Source organism: Borostomias antarcticus (genome assembly GCF_949987555.1).
Source record: "Borostomias antarcticus genome assembly, chromosome: 23".
NCBI classification, from domain to species: domain Eukaryota; kingdom Metazoa; phylum Chordata; class Actinopteri; order Stomiiformes; family Stomiidae; genus Borostomias; species Borostomias antarcticus.
The window spans coordinates 4116628-4135957 of NC_140256.1; the positions used below are offsets into that span (position 1 = coordinate 4116628).

At 47.7% G+C, this 19330-nt stretch overlaps 1 protein-coding gene across 1 annotated transcript in view; it reads right to left on the reverse strand.

The window, feature by feature from the left end:
• Positions 1-18547, reverse strand: part of coro1ca (coronin, actin binding protein, 1Ca) — a 33149-nt gene extending 14602 nt beyond the window's left edge. Inside the window, exons 1-2 of the mRNA XM_084456740.1 lie at positions 18438-18547; positions 3669-3868 (exon numbers count right to left, since the gene is read on the reverse strand). Of these exons, the coding sequence (XP_084312866.1) occupies positions 3669-3866 (198 nt within the window). The 5' untranslated portion in view covers positions 3867-3868; positions 18438-18547. The remainder of the gene's footprint in view (positions 1-3668; positions 3869-18437) is intronic.
• Positions 18548-19330: the final 783 nt, after the last annotated feature.

Sequence of the window (19330 nt, forward strand, 5' to 3'; positions counted from 1 at the left end):
AGAGAGGGAGAGAGAGAGAGGGAGAGAGTGGGAGAGAGAGGGAGGGAGAGAGAGAGAGAGAGAGAGAGAGAGAGGGAGAGAGAGAGAGAGAGAGAGAGGCAGAGTGAAAGCATGAGGGCGGGAGATGACAAGTGTTGAGTGGGACATCTGATGCCGCCTCTCCACGGAGCGCCTCGGCAGGACGGAGCAACGATGCGACGCTACGCTGAGTCATCTTGGACCAGCTGCCTCGCAGGCCCCCTCCCACACACACACGCACACACATGCGCGCGCACACACACACAGAACATAGGCGTACACATCGCTCTGGACAGACAAAACACAGACGTGGGAACGCAGAGACACTTAGGGTGAGACCCACACACACACACGCACACACACACACACAGCAGCTGACCTAGGCTACACTACAGATGTCCCCATCCAGACCCGATCACACACACACACACACACACGCACACACACACACACACAGCAGCTGACCTAGGCTACACTACAGATGTCCCCATCCAGACCCGATCACACACACACACACACACACACACACACACACACACACACACACACACACATACACACACACACACAGCAGCTGACCCAGGCTACACTACAGATGTCCCCATCCAGACCCGATCACACACCAGAGATGCTCTGGCCTCAAACGCCGTCTCGGCCGGTCTGTACGCTCAATGAGGCTCAGGCCCACAGGTTTACAGGGAGTCTAAATAGCCTCAAACAAGAGCACAGCAGTTAGAATGCGCGCAACTATACAAGGACCATATTTTGGGAGGCGGGGGTCCGAGCAGCAGCCCCCCTACCCCGCCCCCCCCCCCCCCAAGCCAGAGGGCAGTGATGACAAAGGGCTAGGACTGAGCGTGGGACAAAGGCCCCCCGAGCAGCTGGCTGCCCAACCAGGCTGGGAACTGCACACCATGGGCAGATGGGCCAGCAAGCCAGATGCACTCTCACATGGCCTGTGTGTGCGTGTGTGTGTGTGTGTGTGTGTGTGTGTGTGTGTGTGTGTGTGTGAGAGAGAGAGAGAGAGAGAGAGAGAGAGAGAGAGAGAAAGGGGGTGCGTGATATTACAATGAAGAAAAAGCCAAGGTATTCAGACAGATTGATCGGACAAATCCTCAATACAAATCATGACACTAATACGTAGCCTTATAAGGATGTAAGCGAAAATTCCTTGGTGCTGCTAAGTCATCATGCATTTGTGAAAACCAAGCCTGAAATACTGTTTACTAAGCACAGAGCAGCTCTCACACACACACAAACACACACACACGTACACACACACACAGACCTCTGATCTCAGCTTAAATGGAGACGACCAGAAGGTACTGCCTTCTCTGTGAAAGATTACACAGTGGTTTCCTTTTGACGTGGCGCGGTAACAAAAGCCACAAGCCAAATCTTTCAGGACGCGGACGGCCGTCTGAAACGGGCCCTTCTCGGTGCCCGGCCCGCTGCGTGAGGAAGAGAAACTGCGGAAGCTGCCCTTCGCCTTCGTTCTGTACATAAAGGCGTCACTTTCAGTTCGCTTTTAATTAACTGGTGAAGGCAGACTTTGTTCTGCGAACACACCCTTACTGTGTCCTGACCGGACCACAGCAGACCACTCACAGAGAGAGAGAGAGAGAGAGAGACAGAGAGAGCGAGAGAGATAGAGACACAGAGAGAGAGATAGAGAGATAGAGAGACAGAGAGAGAGAGAGAGAGAGAGAGACAGAGAGACAGAGAGAGAGAGAGAGAGAGAGAGAGAGACAGAAAGAGATAGAGAGAGACAGAGAGAGAGAGAGAGAGAGAGAGACAGAGAAAGAGAGAGAGAGAGAGAGACAGAAAGAGAGAGAGAGAGACAGAGCGAGAGATAGAGAATCTGAAGCCAATCTAGCCAGCTGACAGCAGCGGGAGGTCGGGCTCTGGCTGTGGGTCTGGTTCTGGTTCTGGGACGGGTAGCTCTAGGCTGTGCTGTAAAGAGGGAGGTGCTGACAGGCCTAAGCTGTGTGCTGACAGGCCAGAGGATCCCGTCGCACCCGGTGCCAGACCAGCCTCAGATGACACGCCCGCGGAGCCGGCCTGCACCGATTACAGGCCCAGGGCCGGAGCAGAGCGTCGGACCAGGAGAGCGCCTCGCCACCACTGACCGCTGTGATGACAACTCCTCCAGGAGGGACATTCCCGGGAGGTTTCAACGAGCGTCCGACCCCTTCCTGCGCTTTAACGCCACTGACCGCTGTGATGACACCTCCTCCAGCAGGGACATTCCCGGGCCCCTGGAGTTTTCAACGAGCGTCCGAACCCTTCCTGCGCTTTAACGGAACCAATTACGACAGAGGGGCGAGGAAGGGGGCGTGGCGTTCGTATAGCTGCTACCTCGTTTACAGCCAAACGATCCGAACGAAGGCGAGGTGGACTAAGTCTCAGGACTTCAAAGCCCTTATATGGAGGTGAGCGGTCGGTGCTCCTGAGACGATGCCCCTCGGGCTGTTGGTGTGGTCGGTGTTGTGTGCATGCTGCTATGTGGGACAGAACCTAGAGTGAGGGTTAGGAGGCCGAGTCAATCTTACCGCGGTCTCGCGCTCCCACCTCCTTGTAGTGAAATCTCAAATGCAAATACGTGCGCTTTCGGACCGAGAAAACAAGCCTGCTGTTCAAAATGTCAACGCTGAGGACGGGCGGATCTGGTCCTGCTTCCCCACCCTGACACGCCACGCTGATTAAGAATATGTAGCTACACAAATCCCCTCCGATATCATCCATTGTCCCCACCACCACCCTGCTCGTCTCAAATATCTGACACAGATATCTGGCTATTTCCCTCTAAAAATATCCTTAAGTAACACGATCCCCTTACATCATCGGTAACTACACCGGCGCGCGTCAGAACGCAGCCTGGAGCCAAGAGACACACGGAACAAAAGGTTCGCGCTGCGCTGCGCGAAGCGTCGTCTCTCGTTTTAGTCCCGTCGTCCTTGAATCTCCGTTCGCGCTAGAGAGAAAAGGTGAAACGTCCTGCTGTACAACTGTAGAGGTTTCTAAAGCTCGGTTCTGATGGACGCCACCACCGCTAGCGAGACCAAGGGAGCAGCCCCCCCCCGCCCCCCCCCCCCACTAACAACACATGTCAGGCTGCTGCTATCTACCATATCAGTCTGCAGCCTGAGTCTGCAGTCTCTCTCTACTGTCTCCCCATCCACCGCCAGTGTGTGCAGCACTGCTGAGCAAACCAACCTGTCACTCTCCATCCCAGTCTTGCCGGCTCAGCCCGGCCACCATAGACCACAGTCACACAACCAGGAATCCCCCCCCCCCCTCTCCCCCTCTCTCTCTCTGCAACCACAGGCCCAGGAATGGCTCTAGGATGCCGACACGGGGAATCTCTGCTTCCTGCGTGTGGACGACCGAGAGAGAAATAATATGGCCCCTCAAACGTACAAAAATGTGATCTGTGGGTTGGGCTGGTATGTGTGGCCCATGTGATTTCCCCTGAGCGTGTGCGTGTCTATCTGATCTATCTGTAATTTGCAGAGCGGGGTGGGTGTGTGTGTCGTCCGAGGCGCTTTGCTGACGGGGAAGAGGGCAAACTCCTCATAAGTGACAAGTAAGCAAAACTCTAAACAGATCCAAAGAAACCAACAGCTGTAGCATCAGCTCCGCCCACTCACCTTGTGGAGAGGGAGGACCAGGAAGGCTCCGCCCCCGCTGGCCTCGATGATTATGGCGACGAATTTGGGGTTGACGGCGCAGAAGGAGCTGTCCCACGTGACCCGCGACACCCGGATGTCGTCATAGCACTGGTCGTTTTTCACCGCCTGACCAAAAACATGACGGAATTTGCTCTGCCGCACGACTCGTCTGAACATATCTGGACGAGGGACAGAGAGGAGGAGAGAAGCAGGGGGGGTCAAGCATAGGAATGAGGGAGCAATTTACACATTCTCAACCAAAGCATCAATCTTAATGACAACAAACTCCACATCAAAACGATTTCTCGCAGTTGTCAGTAGTGACCTTTATTTTATTGAGTTTATTTGATCAGGGACAGGGAATACCAATCCACCGTGATATACATGAAGCGTGAATAAAACTGTAAATACGCCAGCATTAGCATGGTTGCTAATTTTCAGCTGCAGTCCCTGGGCTAGATGTTAAAGCCTGGTAAAAGCCTACCATAAAGCCTGGAAAGAGACATAGAATAAAGACTCAGATTCCTGACTGACCATGACATGAGGGAACTGTAGTCCATACATACTTTCACCTGTTTATTTCAATGCTTGAACGTCCTGTTCCCCCACACTAATACAGAACCTGTAGGACAGCTTAAGTGTGTGTGCGTGAGCATCTCAGACTCCAGGCCTTGGCTCTGCATTGCTCCAACTAGCCCTCAAAGCAGACAGCTCCTCTCTTCTCCCTCCACCGTTACCCATCTTTCTCCCGCCCTGACACATTTTAGGCCTGTGGCGCAATACATGGCACATCAGCACCATTGCATGCAAGTTGACTTCTCTCGTCACGAAAAAGTGCATCTCCTCATAGTCCACCGTCCTCAAATAACCCTACCTGGAGATATGAATTTCTACCACGGAGGCACCGGAGCCTGTTCTTCAAGACATTCCAGGTAAGCATCTCAACACCACTTCGAATTCCGTTTGCTAGGCTTTCATTTCATCTCGCATTGTGCACGCTGCACACTATCCAACAAGAGAAATACAGGAACCACCGTTCATCCGTGAAGTACAGCTTCCCTGTGAAAATAAGACATGTCCAAACTAAATAACATTTGTTCTCACCCAGCAATAAAATCTGTTAGCAGATGAGGGGGGGGGTTCAGAAAGCAGGCCTATTAAACAGCAACAAGTCACACTGGAGAGTCTGAATAACAGACTAAGACAATGGGAGTCGAACCAATCATGGGCTGAGGTCACCATCATCCAACCACAACCACAATTGGCTATTTCATGCAATAGGCTGATTATTACTCACACACAACTTTTGAACACAGTGACTAACTTCATGCCCAGCCTGACTCACTAGTATGATCTAACTGCAGCCCAGGGGAGTGGGGCGTTTTTTGGTGGTTGTTTTGGTGGTGCAATAAGAGGTGTGTTTGGTGTGTGTGTGTGTGTGTGTGTTCCCATTTCCCAATCTGATCCGATCACAGGCAGGAAGTTCTTCCTGTGGTAGTGTGTGGCACTGTGACAGATAGGTTAACAGGGCAGGCCTCAGTCTCCTGATAATAACCGTGTGTGTAATTCAAACCCACATCCTGGTACAGACAAGTCCTGCTCTCCCTTTCACTGGATGGCTCAACAGCGGTTTGACCTTCCTTCACCTTCCCAGGACAGGAAGGTCAAAGCCCATTGGGCTGCTGGTGAAACCAACCTCAGCTTTACCCATTGCTCAAAAGTTCTTGATTCCTGATGGAAATGTGTTCCTTCTTCTTAAGACACATCTTAGTCTTGGGAATGTAGAAGCTACTCAACAAGAGGGACTCTGTATTCAGGACTGAAAGCCCTTCAGGTCCTATTTTCCCACCTTCCTCTAACTGAGGATCTACCACAGTGCCTCTTCGCAATGGGAGCTTTCTGCTACAAGTCCCTCAAATAAACCACTGTTTCCTTTGAGAGGCCTAGTGCCAGAGTCCAAACTAATCATAACAGATACACCCTCTTAGTTTGACCTTTTCATCACCTCTGTTCTCACGCTTCAGACTATCAGGTAGTGGTCTATAACGCTGAAAACAAAACAACGTGACAGGGTGACGAGCGATGTCTGGAGGAGTGGTACAGTAAGAAGGATTATTGAATCTGTGTGAAGGATCTGGAAAGTGAGGCCTGTCATTGGCTGGGAGGAACAATATGACCCCAGATTCTTCAACAATGAATCAGGCTTCCATGGCTTTCCATCCTCCTCCCCCATTCAATATTTCACACGACTATATTAAGTTGGTAAGCTATGCAGAGGAGAGAAAAACTCCAGGTCATGAGACACTGGTCCCCCAAGGGAACGGGCACCGAATTTATAGAGAAACTTTGTGACAGTGGATGTTTTGTTGTATGCTGGCTTGTGTACATGAACCTCTCTGTCTTGCTTTGTTGGTATTTGAATATTTCCTCTCTCTCAGCAGTGTGTGTGCGTGTGTGTGCGTGTGTGTGCGTGTGTGTGACCCCAGTCCCAGCCATCCTAGTCTCTCTCCAGACTCAAATGTTAAATCGCTGCGCTCCGCACTGCATAAGAGTTTGTGCCACGTGTTCTGATCGACTTTTGAAACAGTGACGGGTCGTAGCAGCGAATGAGAGACGCTAGCCCAGGTTAGATGGGCGGGGCCAGGTTTGGCGGGAGCGCCTGTAGTCGCGAAAGTAGTTACTGATTGGCGTCACCGGGATTCCGGCGCTACCAATGAATTGCCAGGATCTGAAAAACAGATTTTTGCATTAAATGTCCCAGAACCATAGAGAGATCTGCAGCATTAAGTAACGTAGTTAGCGTAGCTTACATAGTGCATCAGCGAAAGAACTCTCAGAGGGACCTAGATTAAAACCTACTGCAGAACATCTCTGTGGTCTAGTTTCCATAACAAACTGATCAGGCTGGCAGACAGCATCACATTATGATTCAATGTTGATCTCGCGTTCCAGTTCTAGAAATTAACACCTAAATGGTTTGATACAGAAGGTACTACCAAGAGAGGAAGTCTACAGCAATTGAAGGTACAATAAAAGTAAAGATTAGCGTAGTGGCAATGTGGAAGAAGCCTTATGATGCGTAAAACAATCTTTAGTTGTGGAGCTGGCAGGCACAAACCATGGTGTGATTGTTCAATTGGGGAGAACTGATGTGTGCATCTCGTCTCTGGCTCTTTGACAGCACTGGAGTGTACAACAAGCAAATTGCAGGCCACACTTCAAGTGTTCAATTAGAGCTGGTTCCTACTGGGTGTCTGATGGCACCATATGCTGTCTTGGCTGAGGAAAAGAGTGGGGGGAGGAGTCACTCACTGACTGGTGGAAGTGGAATTGCTGAGTTCACCAGAGCCCTGGCTGTAGTCTTCAGGGACCGTATTCACAAAACATCTTAAGGCTAAAAGTAGTTCCTAACTTGCTGATTTTGGAGAAACTAACTCTGCCAGCTGCCTTTGTTCAGATATGGGAAAAAAAAAACAAAGGAAGATTCCACCAAGGACCAGGATTAGACAGCTGGACGCCGCCTGGGAATGGCAGATGCTGGCGGACATGGGCTAAAGGCTTACAGTTCCATCCGAGTTCTGTCACCAGTTTGAGGCCTGATCTGGTCCTGTGGTCCAACTCTCAGCACATGGCGATACTTTGTGGAGCTCACAGTCCCTTGGGAGGATGCTGTGCAGGAAGCCTGGAGAAAGAAAGAAACTGATACACAGAGCCTGCGGCAGAGGCAGAACAGCAGGTCTAGAGAGCTGAGATCTACCCAGTAGAATTTGGATGTCGGGGTTTTGTGGCAACATCAACTGTAAGACTGCAGAAGGACCTGAGGATTAGTGGACAAGCCCTACACCAGACCAAGGAAACATCAGGGGTGGTAGAGCAGACTAGCCAGCGGCTCTGGCTGAAGAGGAAAGACCCAAATAAATCGTCTAGGCAGATGCTGGGAGAGTGGTTATGGGACGCCAGAACACACAGCTGAACCTACTGGAGGCGTTATTGGCCCAGTCAGCGAATCGTTGGGGAAAGTAGGAGCCCACTTGACCACCCCAAAGTCTGCCCAGCCTTTACAACATTTGAGTAACGTAGGTTAGTGCTCAAGTCTTCCATCTCCATCAGGAGCACGGGAGAATAAGAGGTGGCACTTTGGATTTTTTTAACATCATGTCCTGATTATTTGAAATCATAACCTTTGCAAGTTGTTGCTTGAATTCTGCCATCTTGCCCTTGCCTGAGACTGCAAGGAATGCCAGCGCATTTATTTGTATTCATGTTTTTGCACATTTGTTTTTGATTTTGGAAGCTATCCCAACTCACAATGTCTCTTTAATGATATCCTTCCTTTCATTCACAAGTTGGGCAAGAAATAACTGCTGTTCATGCGTCCAGTTTGGTATTGTTTCGGTGTAGCCTCACATATTATCAGCCATATTATTTTAGTCTGATAATTGAAAGGCTGCTTGCATCCTCTAATTATACGAGAGGAAGACATGCAAGAGGCGCACAATCAGTTGAATGTAATTGACTAGTCAGTATATTATTCTTGATTTCATGTTTAGCCTATCAGTGACATTTAGACTACATTTTTATTTTAAAATCTTTATTTAAAGGAGTAGTAAAGGGAAAAATCATGTTTAGCCCTGTTTTTAAGGTTACTTATGATCAATGGTTCGGATCAAAAAGTTGACAAAACTAGCACTTTTGAGAAAGTCTGATAATTGCTCTACCACCGTTTTGGTCATACAATGGATGTGGGTGGTCACCGTGAAAAATCATTCAAAAAACATGTTAAACTCTCAATTTCAAAGACAAGAAACTCACTTTCCCTTTACTACTCCTTGAACTATGGCAGGATTATAGGCTACGTCTACAGTATATCCATGTTGAAATCGCGGACAGAGGCCCATCCCCTATCAGCCAGTCACTGTGGGCATAGTGAGTAAGCTCGTTCATGAAACATGACATCATCCAGAGCAGCGACGTTAACCCCGCCCTTTCTCTTAGCTTAAGAGTTCTTCGAATTCCTTAGTAAAAGTTGGTCTCAGCAGCTTTGTGAATAGGGTTTTAAAAGGAAACTCTTAGTCAGGAACCTTTACTGCTAACCTTACTACTGTTTGCATCTGACATTTCAAAAATATTAACATGAGTGGAAAACACCGGTGCTCAATTATTTGATTTTACGTCTCCAACTCTCAAACTCTAGATGGATGAATGGGACATTGAGATGCAGTGTGGTGGATAATGAGTTTTATTCTTGTCCAGTGACAGGACGTCTGCCAGAAGAGCAGCCCCAGCCAGACCTCCCTCTGGCCTGCTGGTCCCCCCACCCCCTCCCCCTGACCCACCCACTGAACTCTGGATGTCCCTCAGACAAACATCCTGCTGCTCCTTATGACCCAGCGGCCGCCCTCCACGGCGGTCTGCGCCGCCGCCACCGGCGCGGCACATTGAGCACTCGCCCTACCCTGGCAGGTGGAGAACTGCCCTTCTGCTCAGGGTCACGGCTTGTGCTCCTGGGGTCAACGCGGGGTCATGACCGTAGCTCTCGGAAGGACGCTGAGACTCCCAGCGAGAGACAGGTGAGGCTTGAACATCTGCCCCGGCAGGGGGGATAGAAAGAGGCCAGGGGGATAGAAAGAGGTAGGGGAAGGGGAAGAGAGAGACCAAGCAGAGGGGAAAGAGACGAGCCCTTTCTTCTCAGGTCAGAGAGGATGGGGTTCATCGGTTCGGTGCGGTGGGATCATACCCCAGCGGTGGGTCGGCTGAAGTCCATGACTCTGACTCACCAGCCATGCGAGGAGCGGAGCCTGGAGCTGGACAGCCTTCCAAGTCCCTGCCAGAGAGGTCTCCAGGCCATATTTACAAACACAGACACGCTGCCTAGCAACATCTCTCAAATACCAGCCCAGGAATGTATAAAGAAACACATTTATGAGGTGAGGTGCGGTTACCGAAAAACAGCTTTACAGATGATGCCTTTTAAGTTTGTAATGGTAGTCGACGAGCAGCTGTCAGAGCAGTTTGTTTGAATAGAAATCACATCCAATTGAGCAGCATGCCCAATTACACGCCTCACTCTGAATAGAGCACAATTCCGTTCGGTAACACACTCTTGTTCAAGATAACATGTGAACCGATACATTATACAGTTAAATGGCGTTAACATGGAGAGGGCAGTCCGCTCCAGTTGTGGTGGTTATGTGACATTCTTTTACTAGCTAACGAAAACGGCTCAGTTCGAGCAGTCAAACAGTATAGCTCTTCATTCAATTTGAAATGCAGTGTCGGTCTTGAAGTCAGGATGTCTGGCTCATTCATTCCAACAGAATATAATTTGGGCCCTCGGCCTACAATCTGCAGGTGCAAGACAAAACACGAGACACGACCCAAAGACAGGCCTTCAAAACATTACCAAGCAGAGCTGAGAGTCAGAGGGAATGGGCTTGCGTGTTCAGGTGTAAAAACTTTGGCAGAATTAAAGTATATAGTTGCTCTAGACCTGACTGGTCCATAACAAAAAGTCAAAGTCCTTTCTTTCTTGTTTCTTTTTAGTTTTGAACGTTTTCTCTCCTGCTTGAGGTAGCAGGATTCCATATGAAGACAACATGGGCCTAGTCATCCCTGCACAAAGCATGGAGAGTACAGATCCAGGAAGGGTTTTACAGTTCTGCTATGGAACACAGATAGCTGGGTGGGTTGGGACCGGAGGTTGTGTAATGTCCGAGCCCGGTCAGCAAGTCTGACGGGCCTCTTCAGGATAATATCACACACTTCCTGCCGCTCCACGTTATATCCTCCTGACCACTGATGTACCATTCACAAACTTCCCTGTGTTCTTACAACTTCCCACAGGACACTCATCTGCAGGGATAACAATAAAGCAACTTAACACATTACATACCAACATGTAGTAGTCATTCATAACCAAAGTATAGCCTTGCTAGCCTACTGTATGCATCACAGCCAACAATGTGGACGAAGCAAGAAGCTAGCTAGCGCAGTCAGGGAAAGCTCAGCTAAACTGCCCCACCAGTATACCCAGTCAGCCATGTGACAGACTCCACCTAGGGGGGGGGTCATGTTTCCCTGTCGAACCCTTGGCCCCACCCCAAATCCAAGGAGACGAGCCGCCCAGACAGACCGGCCCGATCGCAGGGGGGTCCCCTTGCCCGACCCCCGTCTCCATGATGACAAAGGGCAGGGGCAGAGGCCGGCGTGGAGGGAGAGAAATAGAGGAGGCTGGGCTGGCACTGATAGGCCCGGGCAGGGACTCGGCCTGAGGAAATGACTCACAGGAAATGGAACCAGGGTGACACAGCTTGGAGCATCCTTCTCCACATACCGCAGCTCCCTACACACATCAGATGTCAGTAGCTCGGAGGGGAAGAGTTGTTTTTCCTGGGCTTGTACATGGATATTGAATGGCTCGCTCTGTGCGGTTCTTAACATCCCACAAGGCCATTTCGGCAATACCATAACGCTCTCCAGATATCACACAACTTGACGTTCTTCGCCCTGTGTCAGCACCACACCTACGGTATAGATTACCGCAGCGCCGCCATTCGAGCGGAGCGCTGTGAGATAAGGGAGGGATCGAGCACAGGAGGTTCCAGCCCTCTGCTCTCCTGATTCCACCGCACAGGCGGAGCGCAGGGCTAGGGACTGCTGCCTTCTATTAAACCAGGGCACATTGTTATGCTCTGACATAAGGCCGAGAAGCAGTTGGAGAAAAGAGTGAAGGGAACCCAGCGAAAAGGGGTAGAGCGAGAGCTTTGCCCAGCGGAGAGCTTTCCTTTCTTTCTCTCCCTTTCAGCACAGACACACACGGTGCAACACCACCATACATGGTTATGTTCATGCATCCCAATTATGACCAGGCCCAGCGAGAGACACACCATTCAGGCCGGGGCTATCATTGCTCAAACCGGTTTGTCAGTGAGGGAAGGCTGTAACACTGTAATACCGCCCCGCCCAGAGAATGTGCCACAGAGATGACGGCAAACATACACATACAAGACACGCATGCACGCACGCACGCGCACGCACGCACGCACACACACAAACTAGGGAAGAGGTTAGATAACAGATCCGTCTGAAATCTCAACTAGAAAGCGTGCTCAGAGAGCAGACCTCCGCCCATGAATGCATTTCGTCAGTATGCAGTTGTAGAATGCAGTGGTGGTCGGTGGGAAGTATTATGACTCCTATTTAGCCAACTAGCAATGAAAAATAGAAAAGTATTAAGTTACAAAAATGATTCTGGGGAAAAAGAAGGCTATTTATTGTGCAATATCAACTTATCAGTCAAAAGGAAATGCCTCTCTGCACATTCAGGCTACATTTTAGCTGTTTGTGAAATGCTTCGCTCAAAGTTTTGTTTTGTGAGCAGGACATGTTATGGTATTGCTGCATTCATTAGGTCGAGAGCGTTATGCCAAACCCTGTGTCTCTGTGACCTTCCCCCGTCGAGATAGGTTGTTCCTTGGCCCATGCTACACCCTTCCAATTTCATGAAAATTGATCTGGTAGTTTTTGTGTAGTCCTACAGTACTAACAAACTAACTAACTAACTACTGTAACTAACTAACAGAACCACACCACCACATGTGACCGAAAATATTACTCTCCGGTAGGGTTGCAAAATTACGGGAATATTCAAAGTTGGAAACTTTCCATGGGAATTAACGGGAATTAACGGGAATTAATGGGAATTAACGGGAATTAACTGGGAATTTGGAGGTTATTTATACCAACTGTATTTATCTTGTCATAAACAGATATAAATATAAACATTTTGCTTTGTCATAAGCAGACATACAGGCAAACATTTCTAATACATTTTTTTAAATTAAGTTTTTTGCTTAATCTATTTGCGAGTAGAACTTTAATGGATTCTAAAGCCCTCTTAGTGTGCAGGAGGCTAGGAATTATGGATGAATGCACAGTATAGGGTTGAAATTCAACTGAATTTGCATTAAATCAGGTTGTTTTAACCAAGATCATGCTGCAAGATCTAGAATTGCATTTTAAGTTTTTTCTCCAACTAGGCTACATTTAAGTTCCCTATTATAGGGATGTGCGGTGGTATAATAGCGGTCTAATGCATCGTGTTCCGGTGCAGCTGCCCAACGGGAACCGGTGGTCTCGCCAGATCCGAGTATGACCCGATCCCAGAGGGAGTGGCCTATTGGGCCGCCGCTCCCTGAGGGTGGTTAGTTTAATCTCTGTCTGAGAGTTCGTCACACAACAGCAACCCTGTCTAGTGTTGGAATTATGGTTGCGAGCTGAGATAGTCATGGAGTTGTCTCTCCCTTTCGCATTGCCAACCGGCCGGGTTGTGTGACGAATCCTCAACAGTTAGTAGGGGGTAATTTGACACCAGGTCAGGGTCAATTGGCTACCAAATTGGATTAAAATGGGATAAAATAAGTATATAAAACAACATTTAAAAATGTTGAAAAAAAGCAGTTATAGGCTACAAAAAAGGTCAACATTTCCAAAATTCCAGAGCTTAACTTCCCATGGTAAATTTCTGGAAAGTTTCCGGAAATTTACCAGAAATTTTCCACCCTACTCTCCGGAGGCGATTATTCTTGGTTCTCATTCATTCTCAGTACTCGGCTGGGTGGCTGTGGCTCAGTGGTAGAACAGGTCGTCCAATGATCGTAGGGTCGGTAGTTCGAATCCCACCTCCTCCTGTCCACATGTCGAATTGTCTTGGGCAAGACACTGAACCCCAAATTGCTCCCAATTAGCAGGCTAGCACCTTGCATGGCAGCTGCCGCCATTGGTGTGTGAATGTGTGTGTGAATGGGTAAATGAGAGGCCGTCGTAAAGTGCAGTCAATTTACCATTTACTCAAACCGGGAGACGCCCTCTTAGCCAATAAGCTCCAACAATCACACCCTCAAAGATCAGTTAAGGCCTGGCCTAGCCTGTTCTAAAGTCTACCAACATCCCCGGTCTTCGAGTACTGATAAAGGCTAATCCTAGATATGGACAGCAGGCCGATCAGAGCCAAGGTGAACAAAGTCAATTCTAATTGAATAGGCATTCCCTCGCGCCTTCTCCACTGGCCCATTAGGAGTCGGGCAGGTGACGAGGTCATCAACAACTCCATTTCATAGCTCAGTGCAGGAGGGCTGAGGGAGATGTGGCACGACCAGGAAATCTCTTGAGAGAAATAGGCCGTCTGTCTGGGAGGAAAGGAATCAGTCTGAGATTTAGTAAAAAATAGTCTGTACCTTTAAGTTCATCAAGCAGTGACCAGACCAGACCAGTATGACTTGTTTGAGGTTTAATTATTCAATAGTTTAGAAAGTACACATTATATAGGCTTATAAGTGGTATTAAGGTGTTAAATCCTTAATACGAAGTATTTCACGGTTTGACTAAGTCTCTAGCTCAAAATCAAAAAAGTGCTCACTGTAGAGTGAAGAAGAGTTTTTATGTGGAATTTGGCAATTTCTTGAATTGTAATTACAAAGGTATTTGCCCTGAGCAGTGTTGATCTACAGAGCAGTGCAGAGAAGCATTTGTTGACAGATAGGCTTTGCTTCCTCATCTGACTGAAGGAGACTCACCAGGTACTATACTGTAGCAAAACTTGTAAACCCACCCTAGCTCGAAGGCAAAGGTACAACCTTTACCAGACACAACCGAGCCCTAGACCTACCTCATGGGACACCACATACATAGAAAATTGCTGAACTATAGAATCATACAAAGCACTTAACTGTTATCTGCAGCGTGTGCTCATGGGGTACAGATCAAAAACCACCACTCCGATCTGTCAACTGTCAAGTGTCAAGCCTCTGTGATAACCAGCCACTACGCTGTACAGCCGAACCCCACCAGTCATGCTGTTGGAGGCCTCCCTGTTCCCACAGCCTGTCCTCCATGTTGTCCCAGGGCCTTTCCCCCGGTGCTGTCGCCTCACTGCGCTCCGTGCGCCGGCAGCCTTTGCCTTTTGTCACCAGCGCATTCGAGAGACGCTACCTAAATCCCCTTCCTGTAACCAGGGCCACGGTGCGCCATTGTAATCAAATTCCAGCTGCGTTCCAGCGCTTTTCCTAACAATGAGATAAGGTGCTGTTTTTGCACCCCTCTCTGCCCCTGGGTGACCATGTGGTCTGTGCTCTGCGGTGTAAAATACCACCAGGGTGTAATATGTCCACAGCCGTGTCCCACGGACCGCTGTTGTTGTACTCTATTACAGCCTAGGGAGGACACAGGCTTTACAGGGGAGGGACTGTCGGTTCAAAGCCAGACTATCCTGCTAAATGTGTGGACAGGACCATCCACTGGAACTGATCCACTTAAGCCGATCTCTGGCCCTGTCTAAACCCTCTGGTGGAGGGAGGCCCATAAGACCGCTCCGACTAAAGTGAACAGACAGGTTGTCAAATGGAGATCAGGAAGAGCCGGCCAAAATATTTCACCTAGTAAACAGGAACGCCGGGATCTGCTTCTCACACATACACAGAAATATGCTTAGCGATAAAAAAGTGAAGGTGTCAAATGTCTCTCGGAGGAGGGCCTTCATCCAAGTGAGTAGACTAGTTAAATCAGAGATTTTAGAGACCCAACTCCTGAGTGTTTCCAATCACAGGGCAGAGGGCTGAACAGGGATGTGAGGTACAGTTGATGCACTGGTCCACTTCTGGGCTGATAACTAGCATGTATCCCAAGTGATATTTCCCCTATAGACTATTGGTATTTGAAAATATATATATATAAAAAAAAAAGGTTTAACTTTCACAGTACGGCTAGAGTCGAGCACAGCCTCATACGGGTTATGAAATGTGGTCAGTCAGGTCCCCCTCCCCCACAGTGGTCGTCCACCGTCCACTGCCCCATTTCACCAGATGTTGTCAGCTGTGGGTGGAGAAAAGATCGCACGAGTGAGTAGCACTGCTGCTTTACAAAGCTGCTCCCAGAGCAGGTTTAGCAGCACACGAGGCAAGGGTGAGGAAAAGCTGATAAACAAAAAAGAAGACCATTACACTGGAGACTCCTTGAGTCAAGACTATTCACACACACTGAGCCAACAGTACTGTATAGTACCCTCTCAAACAAATAGTGCTGGGAAGCTTCAATCCCACTTTAGGCAAATCATAATCCTGCTGGCTCTGCTGTTAATCACTGTGGATGGGATTAATTTTTAATCATAACATTAATTTGCCATATGCCTACAGTGTGTGTAGAGATGTAACGACAACCGGTATAATGATAAACCACGATAAAATTCGATTTGATTTATGGCAATAAAACTATCATTAAAACCGTGTTTGATTTCTGCATTTTGAAAAACTCACTGTAAATACTGTCCAGCATCAATCAAAGTTAGCAACAGTCTCCAAGACACATTATTTTAATGAAAATGTTCAGCACATTTTATAAAAACCATGATCATTTTGGTCACTATAATCGTGATATGACATTTTCGTACCGTTACATCTCTAAGTGTCTAAGTGTGTGTGTGTGGGTGTGTGAGTGTGTGCGCGTTTGTGCGTGCGTGACTGCGTGTGTGCACATGTATGTTAGTGGGTAAAGAGGGGTTTTATTTGAATGCAGCCAGGACTGTGAATCATTATGAATGCCGAGAGTAATTATCCCATAATTCACACATTGTTTAGAGAGTGAATACCAGGGATAATAGGGATAAAACTAACTTTCAACAAGAACTATGCTCAGATCGCAGGTGCAAATGTTTATAGGATGATTTCTCCTCATAAAATGATGAGTGGGTCCAGACAATTAATCACTGGTGTGTGCTAAAACTGCTTTTAAAAAGCCATCTGATAAATTGTCTTTTCTCCGTGGATTAATGACTAGATTTTGGGAGTAGACTTTAATCCACTCTCTTGGTGAAGTGGACTGAGATAACACCACTTGGCACCAACAGGACCTGACAGGCCTGACACAAACTCAAGAATGCAAAACATGTGAAATGAGGTATGCTATCTGGGTAGCCATCAGACACGTTATCAGACAATGTTCCATTTATTTTCTAGCACGTTTCCTCCAGACCGACCCGCGCCTCATAACCATCTCATGTCCCGCTCACCCAAACTCACCCCCTCACATCCACTGACTGCGTCATGACCAACACTTCCTCACATCCTCACACTTAATCTCCCTCTGCAGCCTGACCCACTTCCTCTCCCCATCAGCTAGGCTACTCACTAACATGGAAACGACAGCAGCGCGAGGGGGACAACCGGTCAGCAGAGCTTGATGCGTCTGGACACAAGGGACCAAACCAAACATGGCCGCGGTGTTGACATGTGGGAGCCTGACTGGCCACACACACCCTTATGAAAGCTGCTTAGCTCCTCTCCCCGGCATAAACACTTCCAATAGTACTGGAGAAGGATCAAATATTCAAACCAGCCAAGCCCTACTGTCACACTAACCATAATCGCAACAAAGCATACTAATCCATTTTCACAAGTGAAATGACCAAGCAGGTGTGCCACTGAGCTCCCATGCTGAGCCCCCTGCATCAGCAGAGGTCTGAGAACTGTGAAATGGTTATGGACAATATCAAATACAATGGATGGTACAGCATATGATGCATTTTATGGATCTCTTTAGACGCTATATGGCCCAATATAGAACATTAAAATATTGCTTAATCATCTGACTGATATGGATTTTTGATCTGTACTACTATGAATTTGAATTAGCTACACAACAAATTCCATCCTGCAGGTGACATCTGCCTGTTAAAAAGAGCCTAAAACCAGTGCTGATCATCACATATCTGCCAGATCTAAACTACAGGCATCGTCACCACAGGAACTCGAGAAGCTGGAGATTTCTTCAGAACAATGTGCTCTTGTCAAGGAATTGCATTCACTCCCTCAGTCAATGCATTTCCTTTGACAGAGAACTTCTACTTGGGGAGAACTATAATTTCCGGCCTCTGAAAAAAATATGTAGAAAGGTGGGGTGTTTCCTCATCTCCTCAAACACAATTAATAATAAAAAATAATACTCAGAAGAGAAGATATCAGGTTATATATATTGACGGCACTGGCTATTTTGAATCAAAACTAGGCCAACCCCGTCTATAGATATATAATAGTTGAGTATACTCTCAACTATTGCATTTAGAGTCAGAGGCTACATTACATCACTAGCCATCTCCTCCCAGATGAACAGCAACCCTACAGAGAACAGCAACCCTACAGAGAACAGCAACCCTACAGAGAACAGCAACCCTACAAAGAACAGCAACCCTACAAAGAACAGCAACCCTAAAGAACAGCGAGAGGCGGCGGCTACTGGTTGACGTTAGAACCGCTCTGACTCCCTCACTATCCTGTGACGTTGCCCCCACCCCATAGCAGCAGCTCTGGGGTCAGATTGACTAGCGCATGATGCGGTTGCTGTATCTTAATAGCTTAAACAGGAAATGTTAAATTACTTGTTATGTAGCCATCTAATCAGATAAACCAGCTCGACAACCACTTGCTAACGTTACTAGTCCTTTAATTACTATCTAGCTTCCATATTTGACAACTTGTCTAGAGTTCATCATAGGGAGCTGGCTAACCAGTGTTGGCACTTTCCAAGTGTCTGCGCTAGCGTTAGCTAGCAACAGTAGCTAGTGTGTCCCATGGTCCTGGCTGGTCAGAGCTAGCTCACAGCTCCTTCATCGTTAGGGAGTGCGGTTGAATTCAAATCACACGCTAGCTTTGTGGCTAGCAACGTGTAAGACAAAGTGTTAGATATATTCTTAAGCCTTACCTTCCAGCTCAAAGTAATATCCCTGACAGCTGAATGATCTTAACGGGACAGGTCGACGTTTATCCAATTGATTCCACCCAGCTAGAGCCGCTGACAACTCGCTTGTGCTGTTCCACTGACACCGCTGCTGCTGCGCCGGATCCAACGCCCTCCCCTGTCCCCGCCTCTGCTTGGCTAGGACGGTTGGATCGGAGAGCTCTAATGGTGTGTTCGTTTGTGGTCGGAGGTGGCAAGTCGCAAGTGGCAAAATACCTACCTCCGACCTGTGTGCATTCGAGCTATACCATTATATCACAGTTACCTAGTTATATCTATATACCATTATATCACAGTTACCTAGTTATATCTATATACCATTATATCACAGTTACCTAGTTATATCTATATACCATTATATCACAGTTACCTAGTTATATCTATATACCATTATATCACAGTAACCTAGTTATATCTAGTGCATTCGAGCAACTGGGGGCTGAGAAACATCCGAATTTGCGACGAGGAAGTGCGAGTTCATGAGGTGTTTTATTTAATAATTCCTAGTAGCAAGTCGCAATTTGCCACCTCCCAGTTATAAACGAATGCACCATAACATCTCTGACTGAGCAGCAGCCGATGCCACCAATCATTAGAAGCTCCCAGTCAAAAATAAGTAGCCACATGCATTTCAAATCGATACTGTCAACTTCTATTTGGCTTAATGGTTTTCTTTGAACCCCGAGTAAAACATTTAAGATAAAGATGAGGTCTATTGTTATGAGGCACTCATCAGAATAAAGTATTAATTTATTTAAAGTAGTACGATAAACTGGTTCCATGAAGGTATTCTACGACTAAGAGCAAATATTTGATATAGCCTAATGCATAGGTTATGTAGGATGGATAAGCAGATG